At 51.5% G+C, this 18084-nt stretch overlaps 2 protein-coding genes across 5 annotated transcripts in view; one reads left to right on the top strand and one right to left on the bottom strand.

Annotated features, from left to right (window-relative positions):
* Positions 1 to 12081, top strand: part of CTBP2 (C-terminal binding protein 2) — a 114812-nt gene extending 102731 nt beyond the window's left edge. Inside the window, exons 3-10 of one of the 2 annotated variants that reach the window (XM_082765444.1) lie at positions 4551 to 4705; positions 5466 to 5610; positions 7542 to 7748; positions 8312 to 8526; positions 8858 to 8988; positions 9484 to 9611; positions 10217 to 10334; positions 11645 to 12081. In XM_082765444.1, the coding sequence (XP_082621570.1) occupies positions 4551 to 4705; positions 5466 to 5610; positions 7542 to 7748; positions 8312 to 8526; positions 8858 to 8988; positions 9484 to 9611; positions 10217 to 10334; positions 11645 to 11825 (1280 nt within the window). In that variant the 3' untranslated portion in view covers positions 11826 to 12081. The remainder of the gene's footprint in view (positions 1 to 4550; positions 4706 to 5465; positions 5611 to 7541; positions 7749 to 8311; positions 8527 to 8857; positions 8989 to 9483; positions 9612 to 10216; positions 10335 to 11644) is intronic. The other variant, XM_082765445.1, reaches the window with a different exon arrangement.
* A 2665-nt stretch (positions 12082 to 14746) lies between these two features.
* Positions 14747 to 18084, bottom strand: part of ZRANB1 (zinc finger RANBP2-type containing 1) — a 34216-nt gene continuing 30878 nt past the window's right edge. For all 3 annotated transcript variants that reach the window (XM_082765443.1, XM_082765441.1, XM_082765442.1), the window contains one exon: positions 14747 to 17484. In XM_082765443.1, the coding sequence (XP_082621569.1) occupies positions 17266 to 17484 (219 nt within the window). In that variant the 3' untranslated portion in view covers positions 14747 to 17265. The remainder of the gene's footprint in view (positions 17485 to 18084) is intronic.

Below are 18084 nucleotides of genomic sequence, written 5' to 3' on the forward strand. Positions count from 1 at the left end.
AGAGCACCAAGTGCCTCCAGAGTACTTGCCACTGGGAGCAGCAGTAAATATCTCTTTTCCCCTGCCTGCGAGATAAAGGCTGTGTCTTGCTTCGTTTTCACACGTGTTTGTGATGAGAAGCATTTATTGACTCACTGGGAAGTTCAGTGAAGGAATGAGCATCCTTTCTTTGGGAAGCTCTGCCCTTGCTGCCAACCCAGCCTCCTGTTTCAGGACTGAGCTCGTGGAGGCCGACGCAAGGAGCTGGGGCTGTGCTGGTGGGATCTTCAGGAGGGTTTCCATGGATTTGGGTGGAAAAAATACACCTGGGTGCAGGTGGAGCTCCTTGCTGGTGGATTTCCCCAAGTACTGTGTGTGTCCCAGGTGAAACGTGTCAGCCGGTGCCACCAGTGCGCCAGCAGCTGTCTGGTTTGGGTTTGGGGATCTGTGCCTGAAAATTGGGTTGCAGGATCCAAGGTAGCTCACAGTAGGGCCGCCTGGATCCCTCTGTCAATGCCCTTCCACCCCTCGTTTCACCATGGATGGCACACGCAGGACAAAAGGATTTGGCCCTTTGCTCGTGGACACCGGGCGAGATCCCCGCGGGCTCGCCTCCCCCCGCGCTTTGTGCTCCTTTTTTTGCTGCTGCTGAAGGCTACCAGCCTGTTCCCGGAGCCTCGTTCAATGCGTTCAGTGTGGAAAATCATGTTTCATTTTTAAGTTTCAAAAAAAAAAAAATAAAACCCAAACAAACATAAAACGCAGCATGGCACAGATTAAATCCATTCGAGACAACTAGGGGAAAAAAAAAAAAAAAAAAGACGTATGTGCAAGTCAATAGGAGGAGGGGAGTGGAAGGGGGAAAAGAAACTGTGACATATACAAACCCTTTAGTGTGCATAGCATAAGATTTTTTGGCTGGCACTCACATGATTTTATTCAAGGGCTGGGAAAGAACGATGATTAGTTAAAAGCTTCGGCAAAGTCTGGAGGGAGTGCTCTGAAGAGTTGGGAGCCGCACGGAGGTGACTGTAACTCCTCTAGCAATTTCAGACCATTCTTCTGTGGCTCAGGACAAAAGCCTTTTCTTTTCCCTCCGCGTTCAAAGAGACATTTGTCTTGAGATGTTGCAGCTGTGGGCCGTGGGACCGCCTGTTTGAAGATACCCCCTCGTAGACGCAAGGAGAGTCGACGCACTGCAAAGTGGTAGTATTTTCTCGTGTGTGGGTCCCCCCCCTCCTCCTCCCTCCCTCCTCCTCCACTGCCATGTGTGGTTTTTAATAAGAAGAAGAATGTGGAGGCAACATTTTCCAGGCAAGGGGAAATTTCCTGTTTCTTTTCTGCTTGTTTAATAAAGTGTGTAGCTGCCTGTAAAACTGTAGCTGCTTGGTGGTGAATGAGCGGTTCGGCCGATGGCCGGCATCGCTTCTCGATGCACTTTTATATACTGCAAGGGAACGTGTTTAACGCTCGCTTTTCCTTTTTTTTTTTTATTTATTTCCTTTTTCCTTAATGCTGCGTGGCGTAGGCAACTGAGATTAATAAGAATTAGGCAAATGGCTTCTGCTTTTGTTTCGGTGAGATAGTACCAGCCGGCTCGCGGCCACACAAAGGCTGCCATTTAGCAGGGAGCACTCCCTAATTCTGCTGGCAGGGGTGCCATTGGAATCGGATACAAGTGGGTGGCAAAGGGGAGGAGCGGCAGGAGAGGACAAGCAGGCTTTGTGTATTAAAAATGAAACAAAAGCACTTTATGCGCCGGGCTGCGTGCAACAAGCGGCGCTGCCTGCGAGCCGGGGTGGAGTTTGAGTTCCCAGTGTGACTGCAAAAGCTTTCTTCTCCTTCTCCTTCTCTCTTTTTTTTTTTTTTTGTTTTGTTGTTTTTTTTCCATGAACCCTTCCTCTTCTCCCTCTCCCTTAAAAAGCTCTCCGCTGAAAATGCTGGTGAGAGTCCACGGGGAGCCAAAAACGCTGGGAAGAGGCAGATCGAGCAACCCTGGCGGCAACTTCGCAGCGACCTCGGGCTTCACGGGCAGCCAGGGGTGGCAGGGAAGCAGCCGAATTTGGGGCCATATGGCCAGAGGAGCGTGTCCCAGCCCCAGGAGGGGCTGAGCAGCCCCATGGATGGGCTCCCAAGGGGTTAACAGCCCCGTTGCCTTATCGCGAGGGAGCGCCCGGCTGCTTAATTACTTTCTGGTCCAGGCATACCTCGTTGTTAATGAAGCGGGCGCAGAGCGGGAGGAGAAGCAGGCAAGTTTCGCCTGGTTTTGTGGGGAGCACACATGGGAGAAGGCTGTGGGTAGGGCCGGGAGCCCCACATTGGGGGATCCAGGCTGCAAACCTGTCGGTGGTCTTAATTAAAACGTGGTTTTGCCGTGCGTGGTGCGCTCCTTCTCGCAGCCATTCCCTTCCCAAACTTTCCCCGCCGAGCTGGAGCGAGCGGCCCCAGTGAGGAAGAGGAGCGAGGGCAGCCAAGGCACAGATGCTGCTTCAAAAAAGAAAAGCTGTGTGTGTCGGTCCACTTCCAGAGGAGCTCATGCAATGGCAGCAAAAAAAAAAAAACTTATTTTGGGGGCTGGCACCACCACAGCACCTTGCCAGAGCACCACCTTGTCCCTTTTTTTTTCTTGGAATAATCTCAGCGTGAGGCGGATAGGTGATGCTCCACGTCCTGGAGACCGTTGCCTTTAGCAGGTGTTGAAGCCAGGGTTATAATTCACCTCCTTGTTAAACAGAGAAAACAATCCGCCGGGGCGCAGCGCTTCGCTTCGGGTTGTGTAAGCCCTCTGCGTGTTTTTTATTCTGGCTGATCTGCTTACGGCGAGCTCCTCGCGGTTACCCAAACCATCTCGGTGCTGCACCCTGCCCGCTGACACGGCTGCAGTCCCATCTGGCTGAAAGGCGTGCAAACACGACGCACCGCTCCCAGCGCGTGCTGATGGGGAGCTCGCTGGGGAGGGCGGAGAGAGGGACCCGCTCCAAAAACGTTCAGGCGTGACGCTGGAAATCTTCCCCCCTGGCTCTGCCGGGTGGGTCTGCTCTTTATTCTTACACTGGTTCGGTACAAGAGGAACGCGGGGCTGTGAAGCTCACCCCCTTGAACCCCTCTGTTCCTACAGGGTTGTTTTTTCCCCTCGTGGCTCCTTCCCACCCCGTGTGGCCCCGGTGCGATGCTCTTGGTGCTGGCACGCTCCGGAGGCTTCTCTTCACCAGCAGCATCCTGGACAAAAAGGCACACTTAACTTTCCCTTAAAAATAAAGATAAATAATAATAATAATAATAATAAAGCAGCAGCTCCATGCTGCTCTCATCAGTTCCCTCGCTGTCATGCCCGGGGCACGTGGGGCTGTGCCGGGGCTCGGCAGGAGGCTGCGGTGCTCCGCGGGGAGCCGAGCACCCCCAGCCCCTGGCAGCGTCCCCAGAGGAGCCTCCCGCTCCCGGCTTCGTCCTCCCTCAGTCCAACAGCCCCACATAGCACCACAGACAATAGCATTTGTTCTGCAGTGCTCCCTGTGAGACGTCTGACCCGCCCCAGAAACCCCAGCCCCGGACCAGAAACCCTCTTTGGCTGATGACGGGTGTCTGGTTTCGGAAGGAGCAGCGAGGTTGTCTATAGGGGAAACAACTCCGTGGGTTCCCTGGCCAAACAACATCATGAACAATTTTACTGCAACAGGGGGTAAATCGGGACTTTGGTGGTGTGGCATGGAGGGAGAGCTACCTCGCCCCGATGTGCTCAAGTCATTTATTGCTTCTGCTGTGAAGGATGGCACGCCGAGCTACAACACGGGATTTTCACCTTTATGCTTAAAAAAAGAGAGTTTTTTTCCAGTAGTCTGCAAAGTTCTTGTGTGTTTTGCTAAGGAGGGTGGTGCTGTGTGCGAGGGGTTTCCAATCTCAAGCTCTTGAGGCCAGGTCTGCTCACGCTGTGGCTGCAGAAATAAAACCCGTTGTGCCCGGACCAGCTGCTCCCCCAAAACTACTGCTTTTCCCCAAAACTGTGGCCACCAAACAGTTGAGCTGTTCCTACAATCCTAACGTAACGAATGGCCTTCCTGAGTGGTAAAAGGAGGCCCAAAAATGTCAAAGTGACTTGTCCAAAAATGAACTTGTTAATCCCCGGCTGAGCGGTTAATAGGATACAAAGGTGGGGCTTCCTGCAGCCCTCGGTGATTCTCATTCGGGTTCCCAACCTCAACATGGAGTTGTAAAATGAGGAAAAAAAGCAGCACAGCTGAGCAGACACCTGAATATACATTTGCTCGAGGCAGCAGCCCACAGGGGGGCTTGATAAGCATTGAGTGGGGTCTGCGCTGGGTTTGTCCCCATGTGTGGGGCTCCAGCTGCACGTCCCAGAGCATCCCATGGGATACAGGGATGGATGGGGTCGTTGGCGCCCTGCTCTTTTTGTGCTTTTCCACAGAAAAAAAAATAAATAAATAAATGGTGTTTTGCTTAGTGGGAGTCTGTTCAGGCTTGTCTTTCTGAGCTGGTCAAAATGGTAAAAAAAATAAAAAATTAAAAAAAAAAAAACAGATCAGGTGTAAAATCTGCGCTCCTTCTGCCTGCAGGTATCCGCCCTCAGATCATGAACGGCCCCATGCACCCCCGGCCCCTGGTGGCACTGCTGGACGGCAGGGACTGCACGGTGGAGATGCCCATCCTGAAGGACCTGGCCACCGTCGCGTTCTGTGACGCACAATCAACTCAGGAGATCCACGAGAAGGTACCGGGGGGCTGCTTGGGGTGGGCGGCGGGGGCCGGGCACGCTCCTCGTCCTGCCCCGTGTGCCTCTCGAGGACAAAACACGCAAGGCTGCGCCTCGAGAGGGTCAGCAGCCGGCATCAACGCAGGGCGCTGCAGATAAAAACTCAGCCGGGGGTTATTTTAGGAGCAAAAAGTCACCGTATCTCTTAGCGTGGGATTTCTGACCTCACTACCATTAATATTTCTCGTAGTTTTTGAAGCCCGCTCGCTCGGTGCCGCAGCAGCGCACGGCGCCCTGCACCTCCCCTGCTGCTGGGGAGCTCAGCTCCTGGAAGTGCTCGTGTCCGAGTTATCTCTGTGCACGCTGAGGTAGCTCCAGGGAGGTCTGAGGTGATCAGAAATCAATTCCAGGAGCTGGGAGAGAAAACCAGAAATAACCTCATTTATTCAGATATTACATATGGGGGAAGGAGGACAGTTCTTTATGAGGCACCCAACGATCGATGAGCAACTCTTGGAGAATTTGGGTGTTGGGTTTCCAGAGGTTTCTGATAGGTAGGAGCCTGGAAAAACATCTGGGTGAGCAACATGCATCTTTTCCTCTCCCTACCTGTCCGGATGGATCATCATTATGTCCAGATGCCCATCCAGTTCGTTCCCAAATCCCTAGGGATTTACTGTCTAATAGTCCTGATCCCGGAGGTCCCTGGCTTCCAGGAGCCGCACGTGTCCCCTGCGAGCGTCCTGGTGGCTCCTGACATCTCCCTGCTTTGTTCCAGGTATTAAACGAAGCCGTGGGGGCCATGATGTACCACACCATCACGCTGACCCGAGAGGACCTGGAGAAGTTCAAGGCCCTGCGGGTCATCGTTCGAATAGGCAGCGGCTACGACAACATCGACATCAAAGCGGCGGGGGAGCTCGGTAGGTCTCGGTCCTGCACCCCGGCTCCCTCCCACATCCCCACATCCCTCCCAGTGTTTCAGAGCAGCACCGGTGGCCCCCGGTCCCCCTGGGGGAGCGGTAACCAAAGGGAGGTTCAGGCGGGACCTCCCGAACGGGGTGGATTCGGCCCTGAAATGAAAGGTGCAGCTTAAATATTTTGCGTGTGGAGTGTGTTGTGACAAGAAAACATGACCATGAATTAAACAAAATGCTGCAGTTTTAGAAGGAATCTGTTACAGTGGTATCGTGCTGAAACTGCCCCACGTGAGGCCTCTGTTCCTGCGCTGCCTGTAGCTCCACTTGCCCCTAGGACTCACCAGTATTGACATAGGGGAATTGATTTAGCTCTAGAAAAGGTGAAAGAAAGGTTTTTTATTAAATTTTGCCTAGCAAGCTTAGTCTCTTGATCCGATCAGGTTCCTTGAGTCATGCCCCTACTGCTGGGAAGGCCTCGTGTGGGACAGGGACTGCACGTTAGGTCTTGGCTGCTTCCCGTGCCACCTTGTCAAGGATGCCCCAGGAACGGGTAAAATGCAGGGTGCATTGCTGGGGCCACCGACTTACAGACACCTACTGATAAATACCTGTGATCCTAGCAGCTGGAACAACCTTTTTTTTTGCTCATCCGATCCAAAGGCTCCATCTATCCAGAAGTCCCACAGTAGTGTTTAGGGTATCTTGTATTAAGGGTGATCTCTGGGGAAGTTCGGAATAACAGGCACTGCACGTGAGCCACTCTACAAGGATAATGGCGATAAGAGTCTCAAATAGGCATTCCTAAAAAAGCAGTTCTCGGCGTAGTGAATTATTCTTCTCCGGGAGGAGAACGGTGTCTTCTCGGTGTAATGGTTTCTCCCTGTTTTTAACTCTTATTGTTATTATCCATTATAACGACGTTCCGAGGCTCTGAACATCAAGAAACGAAAAATACAGCGAATAAAATAATGGGATGCTGCGGTACAATCCTTCTTGTTACACGTAGCAAATTGGGTGGCCAAATGATGCGGTTTAGAGCAGGAAATGTAATGACTGCCCACAAATGTAGCGGAAAGTTTAATTGGGATTGCTTTCCGTGAGGTGGCCCTCGAGCTGTGCAGGCGATGGATGACCCGTACCTACCTGCATGTGCTGGTGGCTGCTGCTGGGGAGACAGCCAGGAGAAACGCCCCCAGAACGGGCGTTCGGTGCCAGAATTGAACCATTTGCTCTCTTTATCTCTCTTTATCTCCTTTTTGGCTGAAAATGCCCCTTTTGTGGCGAGGGAACAAAAGCCCCCTTATGGAGCGTGGCGCCCGGGGGCGGCCGCGGTGCTGGGCTGGGAGAGCCATGCTGGTGCAGCCGTCCCCTGGGAGGGACCTCCCAAAAAAAACCCAGCACCACGAGGAGCGTGTGCTCCTGTGCTTCTTGCCGGGAGCCATCAGGTGCTGCCACAGAAGTGTTGGCATTGAGGTCGAGGCCGTGCTGGTGCCGTGGTGGTGACAGTCACCCCAAACCTTACCACGGCACCTCGCGCCTCCATGGCCACGTTTCACCAATTCGTTTGTGAACCCTGGGGATGTCAGAGGCTTGGAACAGCCGTGGTTACTCAACTATTTTGGCTCTTTCTGGTTGAGCCAGAAAGCCTCGCCACGCCTGGAGCTGGCCCTGCAGTGCCGACAGGGCGCACCACCACGCCTGAGCGCTCCTCTCCCTCTGCCGTAGCTGGTCCCGAAATAACAGGATGGCTGAACAGCCCTTTTGTGGAACAGGGCTGACTCGTGCCAGCACGATTTAATTCGCTTTGAAGGTGGATAAAACTAACCGAGAATAAGGATTTAGTTTAAAATGTGATTAAAAAGAAAAAAAAAAAAAAACAAGGTGCGGGGCTGCCCCTGAGCCACGGCTGTGCCCCGCGCTGTGTCCCCCTGCAGGCATCGCCGTCTGCAACATCCCCTCGGCCGCCGTGGAGGAGACGGCCGACTCCACCGTGTGCCACGTCCTCAACCTCTACCGGCGCAACACGTGGCTGTACCAGGCGCTGCGGGAGGGCACGCGGGTGCAGAGCGTGGAGCAGATCCGCGAGGTGGCCTCCGGCGCCGCCCGCATCCGGGGGGAGACGCTCGGCCTCATCGGCTTCGGTAGGTGGGCAGGGCAGCTCCGCGGTGCTCTAGTGCCATGGGAAGGGCTGGAATTAAAGTTTTGGAGACCAGGAGCACCGGGGTGGGTTTGGTTAACACAGGGGGAATGCTTTCTGGTCATATTTGGGGAAGGGCTGTGCCTTGTAAGCCGTGGCTGAGCCCCTGGAGGGGCGTTGGGTGAGGGACCGGTTTGAGTCCCTGTCCCCAGAGCATCTGGGGGGATGTCCCTGTCCCCAGAGCATCATTTTTGGGGTCTCCAGCAGCACTACAATGTGGTGATATGTGGGTTGCCTGCCCCAGCACCGCAGTCGTACTGAATCTGTGCTCCCAGGCCGTGCCGGCTGTCTTGGCCACGTGTACATCCTTCAGCAAGAGGCTGGAAGATGAACCACCCCCAAACATTGCCCAAAAAAAAAGAAAGAAAGAACTCTTCTCTTCTTTTTTTTTGGCTTGTTTTGGTGGACAGAGCACCTCAGCGGGCTGCATTTCTTCCTGCAGTGCCCAAAGCAGGGCAGTGGCAGCCGGGGCTGGCTCAGTGAGCTCTCTCCTTCCCTCGCACACAGGTCGCACTGCCCAGGCGGTTGCAGTCCGAGCCAAGGCGTTTGGCTTCAACGTGATCTTTTACGACCCGTACCTGCAGGATGGCATCGAGAGGTCCCTGGGGGTGCAGCGAGTCTACACGCTCCAGGACCTGCTCTACCAGAGCGACTGCGTCTCCTTGCACTGCAACCTGAACGAACACAACCACCACCTGATCAACGACTTCACGATTAAGCAGGTAACGAAGGCGGGCACAAAACACGCGCTGCTGCTGGGTTTCTGCGCCCCCCCAGCCCGTGGGCTACCCAAAAAACTGCTGGTGTCCCCGTGTCCCGTGGGGTTTATGGGCTGCAGCACGTTCCCTGGCTCCGTGGCTGCGGGATCGGGTGGTGTTTGCTGCCACCAGCCCGCGCCGGCCTTGCCACCAAACCCCTGTGCCCCACAGTGGGGCCCTGCCTGCAGCCCCAGGGGTTTTGCAGGAGCAGGGGATGAGGGCACAGCCCCGGGGTGCCCCCCAGGGCAGGTCCAGGGCACAGAGATCTCACTGCTCTCTCTCCCGGCGCCGCCAGATGCGGCAGGGCGCGTTCCTGGTGAACACGGCGCGTGGGGGGCTGGTGGACGAGAAGGCCTTAACTCAAGCCCTGAAGGAGGGACGGATACGAGGGGCTGCGCTCGATGTGCACGAGTCAGAACCGTTTAGGTAAGGCCCTCGTGGTGCTCCTGCCTTCCTTCCTTCCCTTTTTTCCTTCCCTTCCTTCCCTGCACCAGCTCCTCGCAGCATCCACGGGCTGTGGGCTGGCATAGTGAGGGATGTTTGGGGTTTCGGGGAGCTTGGAACAAGAAACGAGCTGCTGAGAGCAGAATTACTGCTCCCGTGTCCTTGGGCGTTTTTGCTCGCAGGCTGCAGCTCCCTGCTCAGCGACAGCCAAGAAGGGGTTGGTTGTAACGGGGTGCGGTTCCTCGGGATGGGGTAGTGCTGGTGGTGTCCTTGTGCTTCTCGAAACAATTTTTAATAAAAAGTGCTCCCCCAAAGAGTTAACCCCACAAAATCCATCCCCCTCCGGTGGGTTCCCTCCAGCCCAGCAGCCACAGCACACGCCGGGGTTGGGCCTCAAACCTTTTATCCACTCTTAACACCTTTCGTTCTCCTTTTTTATACACCGATTAATTTTTTCTTTCCCTCCCCTGCGCACAGTTTTGCCCAAGGCCCCTTGAAAGATGCTCCGAACCTCATCTGCACCCCGCACACCGCCTGGTACAGCGAGCAGGCGTCGCTAGAGATGAGGGAAGCTGCTGCCACCGAAATCCGGCGCGCGATCACAGGTACCCAGCCCCGGGAGGAGCCCGAGGGGCACAGCTGGGGCTTCGCCCTCCTGCAGACCGTGGGGTCCTGCCCCTGAGTTTCTTCCCAGTGCGAGACTGAGAAAGCAAACTTTACTTTTTTTGCCGCTTGGGCATGTTTCTGTTCCTTTTTTTGTGTGTGTTTCGGGTTTTTGATCAGTGGCGCACACGTGCAGCACGGCAAAGGCCGCCACCATGACTGGGAGGACGAGGACAGCGGTGCAGGAGTTGCTGCCCCTTTCGGTGGCACTAACCCCAAAGCCCTGAGAAGCTGCTGTCGAAAGATGTGCAGGCCCTGTAAGGCTACATGCCAGCCATAAACCCCAAAGCAGTGAAACCATCTGCGTCCAAACCCTGCCAGAACAGAGCTTGCCCCAAGATGATGCTCACCATACTCCAGCATTTCTCTTGCCCTAAAAATTGTCCCATTATTAATGTGGGTGGCATAGCTCCACGCCTGGCTGGCCTGGCATTCCTTTCTCCTCCTTCACACCAACAAAGACAGTGAAATGGAAAAATTGGAGCTTCTTGTGGGGCGACGAAACCAGGACGTTCCTGACCCTTGCTTCCCTTTCGTCCCACTGCAGGGCGCATCCCAGAAAGCCTACGGAACTGCGTCAACAAGGAATTCTTTGTCACGACGGCGCCGTGGTCAGTAATAGATCAGCAAGCAATCCATCCGGAGCTCAATGGTGCCACATACAGGTAAGATGGAGAAAAGGACGGCCCCAGCCTGCCCGGCGCAGGGGTTCCCCTACGGGGGTACATTTTTTGGGGGGGAAAACCTTTCCTGATGCTGCTGGTGGTGGGACAGCAGCCCCATGCGTGGCACCTGCACGAGTGCCAGGGCTCCCAGACCAAGCAAGACTTAACCTAACACACCAAACAAAAAAAACAACTGCAGCTTTGATCAGCTCCTCTGTCCGGGTTTGTTTGGTTAAATTTAAGGAAATCTGTGCCCATCTACGGCCAGGACACCAGAGGTTGCCCCAGCTCAGGGGGAACAAGCACAGCTTCTCCGGAAAAGCGCTCTCAGCTCCGTGTGCTCTTAAAGCACATGGTTTGTGTTCAAACAGCCTTTAAATAACACTGAGACGAGGAAGTTCCCTTTCAGGGATTAGGATTTCAGTTCATTCAGCTCTTCTAGGAAGCGCTGTCTCTGGCCCAGGGGACGTGGGCTCAGCCACACTCGCTGTAGGATCAGGGCTGCATCTTTTAGGGCTTGCAGAACAGAAGAGCAGCAGCACCCTGCAAAAGGATGCGTGGCTGCCCACTGCAAGTGGTTGTTGTACCTGTTGGTTCCTTTCCCTTCAGCTGCCTGGCAGAAATATTTGCCTCCTGGTGCAGTTCACCACACCAAGCTATTGCCGTGCCCATGAGATCACAGCTCGGGTGTGTAATTTTAGGATTAAGCCTGTGGAGTTCAGGGAAACAATGGCACGTGGGCTGGGACAACCCGACGGCATTGAAGTACCTCGGGAATTAGTGGCAATATCCACTGTGCTGGCATCGTCCTCGTCTCCCCTCTATCACTGGGGTATTTGGGGATTGTTTCAGGTATGGGACAGGGATCTATAGAAACAAAACCTGTTCCCTCCCCTTTCAGAGCATGAAGTGCATCGGCTCAGCGAGTGATGCCTGCCCTCGAACACGCCAGGGATTTGGTTGCAGCTTGCTCAGGGGTTAAAACCAAACCAAAGCACACACAACCAGCGTTTGGTTGCAGCAAATCCCTGCTTTGGGCTTCGGCACCACGCCTCCAGCCGTGCTACCCGCGGGTAGCGCCGCGTAGGTGACAGTGCCAGCGTTTATTGCCACGATCGGTGATAGTTTTGCACAAAGGGAAGGATCAGGAAGCTGGGTCATGTGCATGAAATGAGAAATAGCAACGCTGCCCCTGCCAATGCTGGCAGAAAGGTGGCACCTCTCTGTTCCCCTGACCTCTGTGGCCTCTGTCGGGCTCGCTGGGTCATCGGGGCCGTGACAAACCCTGCCTCTCTGTGTCCCCCCGCCAGGTACCCCCCCGGGATGGTGAGCGTCGCGCCGGGAGGCATCCCAGCGGCCATGGAGGGCATCATTCCCGGCGGCATCCCCGTCACCCACAACCTGCCCACCGTGGCGCACCCCTCGCAAGCTCCGTCGCCGAACCAGCCCACGAAACACGGGGATAACAGGGAACATCCCAACGAGCAATAGCAGCTAATTTAAAACAAAAAAAAAAAACAAAAACAAAAACAAAAAAACAAACCACTCAATAAACTTGGGACCAAGAGACATTGGAAAAGAAGTTATACACGGACTGAAAAACAAAACAAAACAAAACAAAAAAAGAATTTGATACGGAATTTGTAATGTTGATTTTGGACAGATGCATCATTGATGTTCCAGTGTTAAGGACCCAGCGGTAGCAGTCAAGCCCCGAAGAAGTCACCCGCTTACTGCAGCGCTGAAACCTAGGACGTGAGACATTAATGATCGGCTTCTGTTATTGTGTGTTCAGTTTCCTTCATCTGTGCATCAATCACATGAAATAAAAATCGATTTTTTTCTCCCCTCGATTCCTTGGGAAGAGCAGGGCTTCTGCACCTGTCTCCAAACAATTGCAGCGAGCAATCCTTACCGAGTTAACATAGAAATTTAAGAGGAAACCATTATGTGGCTTCAGCCCTTTCCTTACTCTCGCACCCGGTCACCTCTCCTAACAGGAGGCAGCGATACCGGCTCAGGAGCAGAAGAAAAATCAGCTCGGATCCGTTTCGGGGTCCCCCGGGGCCGGCGACGTGTGCCCGAAATTCTCCAGAGAGAATTTGGCTGGGAGGGCCCCAAAATCCCGAAAAAAAAAAACCCCAACGGCCAGGCTCTTCTCTGCCCCTACACTGAATAAAGTAGCTGTGCATCCGCCTACGCCCTGCAATGATGCAAGGAAAAAAAAAAAAAACATAAAAAAAAAAACATAAAAAAATATATTAAAAAAAAAAAGAAGAAAGTATTATTACGTTTCACACACTATTTGTACTCAAATATATTTTCTCAGTTTTAAATCTGCAGCTATTTTATCAAGTGGAAAAGTCTTGAGCTGGAAAGGGTTCAAGAATAATGTTGCATTTCCTTATGTCTCAGGAAACACTTTTTATGGTAACTTGTCAGACTGTCTATGAACAAAACCCACTTTTTTAGACATGGATAAAAGTCTTCTTTTCTTCACGTGCTATTTTATACAAGAACACTTCAAAACGTGTTATTAGCTGTGACTGATTTTAACAAATCCTATTAGATTTGTATCAACTAGTTACATGTTATATTCATAGTCTTTTGTGAATCATCGCCTTTTTGTTTTTGCGATGGCCTATTTTGAGCCTTTGTATGGGTACATTCCTGTTTCTGTGACAAGAAAACCTTAAGCTGTCCCAAACAGAAAAAGAAAAAAAAAAAAAGAAGAAAAAAAGAAAAAAAAAAAAAAGCAATGGCTATCAGATGTTTTGTTTTAGTGTGTTACCGTTCCTGTATTTGTTTATTGTAAAGGTGGACATTTAGCGTTCAGTGCAGTTTTCAATAAAAAGTGATAAAATTTCTATAATTTCTGGAAGGCAAGAGCTCTCGCTGCCGCAGGACGTGCCTGCTGCGTGCCCAAAGCGCTGCCCCGACCGCGGGCAGCGGAAAAGAGGAGGGTTTTAGTGGAAAAGAGGAGGGTGTCCCCGTGCTACACAGGCAGCTACACCTCGCGCTCCTTTTTGTACCTCCTGGAGCTGTGAGGCGGTGACGAAGGGCTGAAGAGCAAAGCCGCAAGGTGCCCGGGTGGCTCCACGTCCACCCCGTCCTTCACAGGGTGCCTGCAGGCAGGCGGGCACGGAAAGGGACTGAGGAAAAAGCTGGAACCAAAAAGGCTCTCGGTTCCAAAACTCTGTATTTTGGTTGTTTTAAATTAAGCTGAAAACTAGTTACCAGCGTCACGCACGTTAAAAAGGAGGTTGCGTGACCGCTCGCAGAGCGCGCCGCTGATTATCAACAAACCGAGGGAGAAACAGGTCGGGTGCAGAGGTCATGGGGAACACCACGTGAAGGAAATGTCCAATTGATGTTAAGGTTTGGAATTGTTTTAAAATAATCTGGTGCCTCTGTTCGTTTGTGAACAGCCAGCTCGCAGGGGCAAGGACGTTCCTGGGTGCCAGGTCTCGGACCCGCTGCTGCCAGCAGCAGGCTCGGCCCCAAAAGTCGAGGGATTTCAAAACCCCAAGGGCTGCAGGGTCTGTCTGTACCCGGCCTCAACGCCAGGGCAGCGTCTGCTGAAGGGCCACAAGCTGAGCAGGGGGAGAAGTGAAAGGTGCAGAGGGTCACAGACCAAGGGAAGCTCCCTAGGGACGGCCGGCAGCGTTACGTTACCCCCCGATGGGTTCACGTGCCCCTTGTGCAAACACCAAGAGGCACCAGGGGAAGGAAAAAAGGGGAAAGTGTCACCACAGTTAGGGCAGGGAGAAGCAAGGTGAGGAACCAGGCTGCAGGTTTCAAGCGGGATGTGATTAGGCAAGGAAAGGGGAGACGAACAGTTGCTGCTGAAGATCTGCGCCCGGTACGCTGCTGACAGCCACGCTGGAGGAGGGCACGGAGGGAGCCTGGAGGAACGGCAGAGGAGCTTCCAACAAGCAGCCTGAAGGTGACAAACACGCTAAATACAGACACACACACAAAAAAAAAGGTGAAGGGACACTGCTGAGCAAGAGGGGAAAGGGGAAAAGCAGCAAATAAAAGGTTTGTGGGTGTTTGGAGACTTTTCCTGTTAGCGGTGTAACCAACTGCTGGGGGTATTTGCCGTGAGCCGTGCAGCAGAGCTCTGGAAGAACCCAGAATTGTTAAAATTTAATGTCTTAAAAACCAGAGAGATACAGGGATTGTCACCGAGGAGTTCATAAATAAAACCAGGAAAATGAGCAGGCGTGAAGGAGGCAGTGATGAAACACCAAGTTGTGTGCTGGGCATGGGGAAAGTGACACCGGGAACCAGGGCTGTGTGTGTACTCGCTGCCAGCTGCAAGGTGACATTTGCAAATTAATCTCCCATCTGTGAACCTCCAAGCATGCAAGTGAAGGAGAGCACCCATTAACGTACACTGACTACCGGGCTAGCACAAAGCCGGGGTTTGCATCTCTTTAATCTACAGGTACATGAGGTTTGGATTACTTTGATTTTGGAAAAAAAAAAAAAGAAAAAAAAAGAAAAAAAGAAACTTCACCAGATCCGAAGCGAGCTGGGAAGCTCGTTAACCTGAACATACCATGTTACAGCACATCAGAACAGAACAATAATGATTAAGAAAGCCAAGAGCTCTGGAGTACCAGGACTGTCCTCTCATACCAGAACCAGACAGACATCAGAGAGCACGGTGCATGCTTTTAGGGCAGCTGCAACTGCGTGGGGAAGGTCCCCGTGCCACGGAAAGGTGGCGGTGGGGACGCTGGGCCCATGTCCAGCGGCAGGAGGTGAGGGAAGGCGTGCTGTGCAGCGTGGCTCAGGGTACTTTTCACATTAGTTGGTTATTCTCCCCACGTCAGAAGGAAGCCTCGCTTCCCGAAACGGAACATTACTGCAAGAAGTGGAGGGTAACGCTTCGCACACCCCTTGAAGTAGCCTGTATAGGTAGGAGCTTATCTCAAATGCTGGGCCCTGGGCGAGCTGGGATGTGAGTTACAGCGAGCTTCTTCACCCATGTCCTTCACCCTGAGCCCCAGCACGCTGCTCAGGCCATGTAAAATCCCATCCCAGCTCACCCAGCGCTCAGCTCCCCTGACAGCAAAGCTTTAGGTCATCAGCTCGACGAGGAATAAAAGGGTTTCGCTTGCAAGTTAAGAAAAAAAGGACGAAATGATACCAGTTTAGGAAGCGAACTCGAAACAGGGACCGTATGCTTGTCAGAAAACCTCTTCGGTATCAGCAGCTTGCCTATTTAGTTCAGGTAAACCAGACGGCTATTGCAGCTAAACATGCACTCTTTTACCTGAAAGTTTGCGCATGCACCAACCAGAGGAGCTAAAATGGCCAAAAACGTGAAGACATCTCATAATAAACCTCCATGAAATCTGTGATGGGAAAATTGCGAAGTTAATACAGTACTTCATTATTTCTAGGCTTTTGGTGTCGTCACCAAGTTTCTGTAGGAGTTGTGCACATTTCAACACCAATCTAAGCAGCATTTGGAAGAAAAAAAAAAGCAGCAAGTTCCTCCGGGTTTCCATAGCTCTCAACTACATAAAAATATGTGCTATGGGGCTTCGTTCCAAATTCTAATTAAAACAATTTCAGCTACTGCAAAAAAATTCCTTATTCAACCACCACACCATCAAAAGTGCTTTTCAAGAAAACCTGAATTGCACTGTATATGTAAAAACTGGCATTAACCTTTAGTGTTTAAGTGAGATTTTTAGATAAACTTTATCCATTACAGGTTACATGGCTAAAGTTATCAAATATAATAAAATTTCTACTGGAGAATATACTCTGAACTTACAATCTTAGGAACTTACATAAGTATGGCCACATCAATCAACATGCAAGAAATTCCCAGGCTTACATACTGAGAAATATATAACAGTGCTTTTAAAAACAACTTTAGCATAGTTTCTTCTTCTCAATCAGATGTGATGACCAAGGAATAACCCTTTAAAAAGATGGTTTTTCATTTGCAGCAATGTTTAAGGTGATGAAAGAGTAAATGATGCGATGAGATATAGTTTGTATCACAGCAAGACAAAAGTTTGGACGATACAAAATTATCAATCAGGGCTGAGTCGTCAAATTTCACACAATTTGGTTTAGTATATGCTCACTGGAAAAAAAAAATCCATATATTTTAGGTCACTTCTCTGAATAAATATTCTTAAGTATATCGAAGGGAATCTATTAACTATTAAAGGAAGAAAAAAGACAAAAAAAAAAAACCTTTTTCAGGAAGCAAATCATTTCACTCAATGAAAAATTTACCTTCTCTTCCAGTTTGTTTCATAGTGTTCAGATTTTATTTTGTGGGCACAGCAGTAACTGAAGCATTAGTAAATAACGAGTGTATTTCTGCTGATGACTTGCTGTGGGTGTTTTGTGCAAACAAAAAAAACCTGACCATCCGACCTGGGCACTAGTGAGCTTTCACATCAAAGGGCCTTTCACAGAAGTGTGTCAGAGTATCTAAAGGTGATGCAGAATCCCAAGTTCTACTGGGAGAGGATCTCAGAGGGAAGAGAAATCCATCTAACGTGTGCTTTCGGAAGTGCCCTTATTTGAAAAATTTTCTTTGCAATAATTAAGATGCTGGTATACTTTTCCTATTACACAACCTCTTACACAACCACATGCGGTACATTTATAGACAGATTTACAATCAGAAAGAAAAAGTGTTTGTTTCTCCTGTCTTGATAATAAAATTAGCTGTTTTGTTTCTTTTTCTTTGTTTTTATACAAACTGTAGTCCAGCCCATTTAGTGCTCTCCACGCAGCAGATGAGCTTCTAGACTCTCCCCATGCTGGTTCGAGAAATCCTTTGCAGCATGTTGCTTCTAGAATTGGGTCGTTCCACCACGAACAGCTACAGCACAGCCCTAACTCCAGGTCAGACGCTACGCGCTGGTGACTTCCCGCCCCCGTCCCACCCTCACTCGTCGTCGTCATCCTCGTCTTCCTCGCCGTCGGAAAGGGATGTGCACGGGCGGATCTGGCGGTAGCGATCCAGCCACTTCTCCACCATCTGGGTGACCAGAGGGTGGTTGCGCCGCCGAGAGCTCTTCTGCATCGCCACCAGGACCCCTCCTTCCGTCACGCAGCAGTCCAGCCACTCCCGCAGCAGCTTCTCCTGCTGCTCCTCGTTACCTATCTTTGGGGGAGAGGAGACAGGTTGAGAACCAGGCCTGGCACACGACCAGCAGCTCTGCAGCAGCCACCTGGGAGGTTCTGAACCACCTCCGTTAGGGAAGCAAGGCTTTTTTTCCCTCCATGTTATCAGTATCAGCATACAACAAACACAACATCTCAGTCTCCACAAGTCAAACCAACGCACGCTGCTTTTCCAACCAGGATTTGAAAGCTCTGGTAGTGTTCTCCAGCTATTTTTCTCCTTTCTGAATTTTCCAAACAGGTATTTGCAACGTGGCTGTCCTACATTTCAATCAGTTGTGAGAAGCTAATTATTTGCAGAAGGCACAAAGCGTAAGGATGACAGGTCCTACAAGAGCTTTCTGTTTACAGAGCAGCTTTCAGGAGCCTAGCAGTACTTGACACAGAGCACTTCCTCTTGTAAGACATCACTAAAACATAAAAGCATCCCTCCCTAAACTCTGAAGTTGATACTTTCTCTCCTTCCTTTACAAGATGCCCACCTTTTGCAGTGACTTCGTGTTTCCATCCCCTCCCTCATGTAAGCACTTTACTGAGCTGGTTCCCTGTCATTACTGTGGCTATTAAAGAAGAAACGAGT

Source organism: Aythya marila (genome assembly GCF_965140915.1).
Source record: "Aythya marila genome assembly, chromosome: 7".
NCBI classification, from domain to species: Eukaryota; Metazoa; Chordata; class Aves; order Anseriformes; family Anatidae; genus Aythya; species Aythya marila.